The sequence below is a fragment of the Arachis stenosperma genome, chromosome 2, assembly GCF_014773155.1.
Source record: "Arachis stenosperma cultivar V10309 chromosome 2, arast.V10309.gnm1.PFL2, whole genome shotgun sequence".
NCBI classification, from domain to species: Eukaryota; Viridiplantae; Streptophyta; class Magnoliopsida; order Fabales; family Fabaceae; genus Arachis; species Arachis stenosperma.
The window spans coordinates 105,428,729-105,435,973 of record NC_080378.1 but is presented as its reverse complement, the minus strand read 5'-3'; the positions used below and the strand labels follow the sequence as shown (position 1 = coordinate 105,435,973).

Genomic DNA, 7,245 nt, shown 5'->3' with positions numbered 1-7,245 from the left:
TGGTTAATTTACTTATCCGTTTAAATTTATTGATCATTAATAAATCCTTAAATGAATTTTAAATTACAGTAGATTAATCCTTAGCTTAGCAGGTTGGAAAAATACTGCATGAAAAACTAAAAGAAAAAAATTGTATACTCTAATTTTGCATTGTTTCTGAACAAAACAATACCCAAATACAGCCTTACTTAAACTTGTGACAATATGTTTAACTCATTGATTTAATTCGTATTCCAGTTAAGACTTTTTAATAAGATTAAAGATTTCATTATGTGCATACATACGTACCATCATATAGTGTGTACATAAAAGAATAATATAATGAATTAAGAGAAAACGTTAAATAATGTACATACCTATAGCTTTCACATGGAATATAATTAATGTAGTATATAAAAGAATAATGAATTAATTAAGTCACTCATCAAAGAAGTAGATGAATAATTGAATTCTAGTAATTAATTAGTATCTCATAGATCAGAATTAAGTAACCCACTTTCCTCATCATTTACACTAATACTTATCTCCTCTTCAGTAGTAGTTATTTGAGATGATAACTCCACTGCCCTCTTAGTTTGGTGACTCCAATCTGTTCTTACCAATGTGTATATCATCATACAAACACATGAAATTTGTGCTGCTAACATTCCAAACCATAGCCCCACCAATTCAAATTTGTGCACAAATGTTGCAAAAATAGCCACAGGCAAACCAATTAAGTAGAATGCACACAAATTAATCCTAGCACCTAAGTAAGGGCGTGCCGTACCGGATAATATCCCACATGAAACTGTTTGTGGCCAATTGCAAATCTCACACAACCCTAATATTGGAAGCACATTTATTACCATATCAATGATTTGTGTCTCATCAGTGAAGAGCTTACCCCAATTTCTTCTCACAAACATTAAGAAAATGAATGCTATGATGCTTGAAATAATTGCTATAGTGAAACCAATTATGGCACTAGTCTTTGCTTTGTTGGGTTGAATTGCACCTAATAAGTGACCAATTCTTGTTGTCAATGCAATGCTTAGTGAAAATGGAAACACATAGAGTAATGCAAGTGTTTGAATTAGAATGCCCATTGTTGCTACCGTGGCTTGTGGATTACTCAATAGGCCACAAAGAAAGAGCATGATTTCATACCACCACCACTCCAAACAAACCGAAATGCAACTCGGCACGGCCAAGTTTAGCAACGGTTTCCACCCGCGAAATGCTGTGGAAACCGAAGCTTCTTGCCAAGGCTTCAAGGGTTTATCCGAGAAGATAAGATAGAGCAACATTCCTAGTATCATGTTAATGGAATTTAATCCGGTGGCTAGGGCAACTCCCTTGACTCCTAAGTTCAAGTGTATAGTCAAGAAATAATTGATTGGTAGGTGCAAAACCGCCGCAAAAGAAGCAATGACGGTTATTGGTGTGGTTAAACCTTGTGTCCTAAGAAAAGTTCTCAATGGATTAAGGTGTGCTTGTGCTAGGAGTTCAGGAATTGAAAAAAGCATGTAAACTTGTGCAACTTTTGTGACTTGTGGATCTTGACCTAGTAATTGAAGGAGGGGTCCCATATTTAGCCACAGAATTGAAATTGGCATGGCAACAACTAAAAGGAGACATGTTGCCCTAAAAAATGTTTGACTTAGAAGTGAATATCTTTTAGCTCCATATGCTTGACAACAAATTGGGTCCATTCCCATGGTAAGGCCCTTTAGAACTGAATTGGCGGTTATGTTTGCAAATCCAAGTGCTAAAGATCCTCCGGCTAACTCCACTTTTCCTTGGCGACCCAAGAACAACAAAGAGATTGCAGATCTTGAATACATCATAAGGCTAGTCATTATTATTGGGCATGAAATCTTAGCAATTGATTTCAACTCTTCTTTCACCTGCAGGTAATTGCATTTCACACTTTGTCACCGTTTAATGCACAATCCTAAATCTTGTACCAACTTAAATGTATCAAAATACTAAAACCCAGTTTGGTAAAAGTTTAATTAATTTTTTTTTGAAAAATGAGTTTAAATAATAAATATTTATATTAAAAGTAGTTTATAAATAAATTATTTTATATTTAATTTTTTAGTTTTAAAAGTGTTTATTTTAAAAGAAGAATGATAAAAGCTTTTTATTATAAGAAAAATTATTTTTTTTAACTTTTCTATAAACACTTAAATAACTTTTTAAAAAATTACAATTTAATTTTAAAAATTACACTAAATATTAATGTTATAATATTTCATAAATTAAAAATAAAAAATTACTTATAAACTTATCCAAATTAACCCTAATAAATATATGCTTTTCATGTTAAGTATTTATGAGATTCTATTTGAATTATCTTTTAGAGTTATTCTATCAATAAATAAGACTGTTGAGAATTGAGTTATACAAATTCACAATTTACCTTAAATCATAACCCTAAAATCCAATATATTTAGCTAAACTCTAAATTTTAAAAACTTTAAATACTAAGTAAGTACATGAATATTTAATGTTAATATTTATGATTTTTTTTAAACTAAGAGAATATTAAAGGGTTATTAGAATTTATTATTTTTGACCATCAGTTAATGTTTAAAAGTATAGAATAAAATATGTTGTTGGATTACTAAATTAAATAAATTAGACTAAAGAAACTGAATTAATAGCTAAATGATGACAAAAAATAATAAATTCTAATGATCTCTAATATTTTTCTAGAAGTAATTCCAAACTCTTGTAGCAAACTAAGCTAATCAGCAATGTTTAGTATTGACCGAAAGCTGATTTATATATTATTTTTTGGGCTTCTAACAAACGTTGAATACTCTATTAATCTCTGGGCAAAACCACCAAGCAATAATTATGAGGTGCTACGACAAAATAAATAAATAAATACAGATGTTACGGAAAGTGAATGTATAGGGTGAGGGATGAAAGTAATAATAAAGTACTTGTTTGTACCAAAAAATAAATAAATAAATAAATGAAAAAGAAACATAATGTGCACAGATTCCCCTAACTCCCAAACGACATTCACATGAAAAAAGTTAGGTTCTCATCACTTGAATTTTCATGTGCCATAACATAGTGAAAATTTATAGGTTAATTTTTTTGTCCAAAATGTACGGAATGTTATTCTATATTGTGAAAAAGACTTTGGTCTGTACAAGTTTCGATAAATTATATTTTGTTCTCTATAGTTTTTTTTTTTTAAATGAAGTTTAGGTCTTGTTCCTCACAATCAATTAAATAGTTCATAAACTTTCAAAAAATTCTCTATCTTTAAATAGCCAATGGGCTAGTTGGATCATCACTACTTATTAAATCCGTCCTAATTATATCCATGTCAATTTAAATAAGAAAATTCTAGGGGCCAGCAACTTTATTAAATTTTGGCCAGCATGTAATCAACAAAGAAAAGTGAGCCATTGGATGAAATCTCACACCAATCTCACACCATTAAAATCATCATTGATGATGATTTGATGACTACAAATCACAAAAGTTACTGATCCCTAGCATTGCTCATTTAAATAATTGCTATATCATTAAATAATTTTTTGTTTTTGTATTGGTTTAAAAAAGCAACGTTAGATTAAAAATATATTTGTTATAGATTATTTTTAAAAATTTCATATCAATAAAAAATATTTGCTATAATTTTTATATATTGAAAATCAATGTAATATATTTGTTCAAAACATAAAAAGACAAAGGATTGCTCAATTACATCCTTATATGACAAATTTTGATAAAATTTAGTATACATAATCTATCTTTATTATATATTATTGTAATTCAATAGTTGAATCAATAAAATATACATTTTGTAAAAGGTCATCATGAGCCAGTATAACTTTTCTTAAATTAACAAATAGAAAAACCAAACAAAAATAAAATAAATAAGAAAAACATTAAAAAAAAAACAAATAGACGTTAACATTGTATGCTATGTTTGGCAAAGAGAATGTGTGAAAGTGTGAGAGAGCCAGGCTGATGCACATGGTAAGATAATTGATTTAGGTTAGGTTTAGTCTACTAGTTAATTAAAAAAAGTTTACTTAAAGTTGCAAAAAGGAAAATCTACTGTCATAACTTTTAGGAGCTTAATATTTTCAATTCTCAAGTATTAATGATGTGGGAGGAAAAAGGATAAAATAATAATAAACAAAAGAAAACGAATGCCCTAAATTAGGGCAAGTTGTTGTTACAGAACAATTTTCTTAAATTAAACAATAACCATATTAAAAAAAAATTATACATTTAAAAGATTAAAAAACTACATCCAAAATTTATATTGAGCAATTATTAATTATTTTCTTATTATTCTCCAAATTTAATCTAATACGAACGTGTGAGCCAATAAAATTGGAGACAAAATAATGCATCTTCTAGGTAGGTTTTTCATAAAAAGAATGGAGGGTAGGCTTTAAAGAGTCCATTTTAAACATCATCATGATATTTATAAATTATTTTATAATATCAAAAACAATGTTTCAGATATATGTATCACAAATTAGTAGGACCAAGTAACTCTATAGTCCAGATCAAATTTCAAGCTTTATTATGATGCATGTCACCACACGCACTTGAAATAACAATTGAAAATTATTGAAAAGTACTCGTCTCACTCAGCATCAAAAGTTCAAAAAAATGATTTTTTTTTAAACGGCTTTTGGAGATGACAGAAAGATACAACATAATTGTAATGTACATACAGTTATTGGTATAATAGAGGATAAAATCTGTTAACTTTAACTAATTTGATTCGAGTTAAATCCATACCTTAAATAATAAGATAATTTTTCAATATTTTTATTTTTTATGACTATTTTAGAATATTTATGCTTATAGAAAAAAAAAAGTGTCAAAGCACTTAAAACAATTGTTCATTTAAGTTTGTATATTAGCTAATAGAGTGAACTATTATTCTTTTAGGCTATAAAAATTTTCAATTTTTCAAGAAGTAATCCCCCAAAATTAAAATAATATTGTGATCTTTCAGATTAAAGATTTACTCTATCCAACAAAATTCACCAAATGGTCTCCAAAAGGTTGCATTTTGTTAAATAGCATAAAAAATTGTCTATAAATAATGATAAAGTCTTAAAATTAACATTTATTTGTAATAAGTAGAATAAGTATAAGAAATTAATTTTTAATTAGTCAATATTAATTTTTTTTATTGTAAAAAATTTTGAACTCTCATTTTTAAGGATTTAAAATTTAGAGTTTAAAATCTAAGACAAAAATATAATTTAAAAAATTGACTAATATGGGCTAAAAATTTGACTTCCTAATTGATTTTTTGTAAATAAATGGATTTTAAGGCTAGAATTTTCTTTCTCTTAACTTGTCTTAAGGAGAATTAATCACATAATTTTAAATTAGAGGTGATAGTTAGATAAAGTCTTGTTCAAACCTAAAAAGGTAAAACCCTAACATTATAGAGAAGCTTTTCAAGACATCACAATTCAAAAAGACTGAAATTGTTGTGGCCAATGACCAAATATGAATGTGATTAAAATCTCAAAGACAAATAAAACAAATTAAAGATTAACTCCCACAAATAATGGTCTTGTATAAGTTTGACAATAATTACTATTCATCAAATGAAAATTTTCATACCATTTAATTTTTCAACACAGAACCAGTTCTTGTGGTTTTCGTATAAATGCATGCTAATAAATATGGATAGTTTCTTAAAATTCCATCCATACATTACGTTGTAACATGAAATAGAAGTCCAAATAATTCCAAAGTTATATATGTATCAATAATTGCAAATTTCATTTAAGGTATATTAAAAGATGATTACGCAGATTATATGTCACTAATCTAAGCAAATAACAATGATTTAATGGTAAAAAAATTGGATATATATATATAATAATAATAATAATAATAATAATAATAATAATAATAATAATAATAATAATAAAATAATAATTAAAAGAAGCAAATGCAAAAATGATGTTATAAAATCTACATGCTGATAATATCATTACTCTTAAATGTTTGGACGTTCAAACAAATAATTAGAATTTGTTTTACAAACTATTCAAACAAGCGAGAGAATGACATAAATATTAGTGATTATATACATGAAAATATTTTTATATAAAAATAATAATTAAAATATTGATTTAGTTAAATTTATTAAATATTTAACGGTTCAGTTATAGCCTTTACATAAAGATATTTTCATATAAGTAATCATTTGGCGACACAAATATGGTGAAAACTCAGGTGCAGTCGACTTCACATAAAGTTGATATCCGAGAATCGTTAGATAATTTGACTGATTTGACTAAATTTTCATCTAACTCTCAGGTATCAATTTCACGTAAAGTCGACTGCACCTAAATTTCTACGCACAAATATTAGATAGAAAGAGAGAGTTACAAACCTCGGATAGAGAAAGATTGGGGAGAAGAGCAAAGAGATGATTATGGAAGCCATTGTTGGAAGCTACTTCATTATTTCCACCTTCTCTTGTTCTCATTATTCTCTCTTCATTGTAATCTCTTCCAACAACCTTTGTTGACGACAACATAGGATCTCCATTTATATTTCCTCGAGATTCAGCACCAGTGCACATGATGTTTTCTCCACAAGCTTTGATTTGAAAATTGGAATATTTAGGAACAACCTTAAAAAAAAGTACAACATATTCAGAAATGGATAATATAATTGTTTAGATCAAATGTACTAGTAAAATTAAAAATAAAAAAAGAACACATTCATATCCTTTTCAAACCCCAAGAAAACAGTAGTACAATGAGAAAATGAATTAACATGTCTTAAAAGGGGTGAAAAAAAAAGGCAATGTCTATGTTTTATTTGTTTATTTGTATCATTGAAACTTCAAGAGAAAAAAAAAGAGAGACCAAAATCTTGGTACCTGTAGAAAGTTGTGTACGGACACTGAAGAATGTGGTTAAGGTTTGCAGCTATCGTTGGCAATGGCATGAGTGTAACTGCAAAAGAATTAGTTGTGTATAGCCCAGAGAGCGTTTTGGAAGTTGAGAACAATCCCTTTGAACTAAATTAATGAATACTACATTATTTCTCTCAAACCCTTGTGTTTACTTTATACTTGTGCTTCATTTATATTGTAATAGTTCCATAAAGCCATTGATACCAACACCTTTCCAACTTTATAGTTTTTGCTTCACATAGCTATCTAGCAAATTTTTTCCACACATTTATTTTCACCTAAGACTTTACAAAATAAAATATAGTTTCTACTATTTTTGC

The 7,245-nt window shown here is 27.7% G+C and overlaps 1 protein-coding gene across 1 annotated transcript; it reads right to left on the bottom strand.

Annotated features, from left to right (window-relative positions):
- Positions 1-470: 470 nt before the first annotated feature.
- LOC130963371 (protein DETOXIFICATION 53-like) lies at positions 471-7,034 on the bottom strand. Its single transcript, XM_057889494.1, has 3 exons — positions 6,890-7,034; positions 6,395-6,637; positions 471-1,889 (listed from the first exon to the last, which is right to left on the bottom strand). Exons 2-3 carry the CDS (start codon positions 6,584-6,586, stop codon positions 471-473), a joined length of 1,611 nt encoding a protein of 536 aa, XP_057745477.1. The 5' UTR covers positions 6,587-6,637; positions 6,890-7,034.
- Positions 7,035-7,245: the final 211 nt, after the last annotated feature.

What these genes read in the sequence shown, in the direction of transcription:
- LOC130963371 (XM_057889494.1), bottom strand. Translation starts at nt 6,586, where the DNA reads ATGTGCACTGGTGCTGAATCTCGAGGAAATATAAATGGAGATCCTATG. An exon ending in CCAATCTTTCTCTATCCGAG is followed by an intron (nt 1,890 to 6,394) that starts GTTTGTAACTCT and finishes AATTACCTGCAG; the next exon opens with GTGAAAGAAGAGTTGAAATC.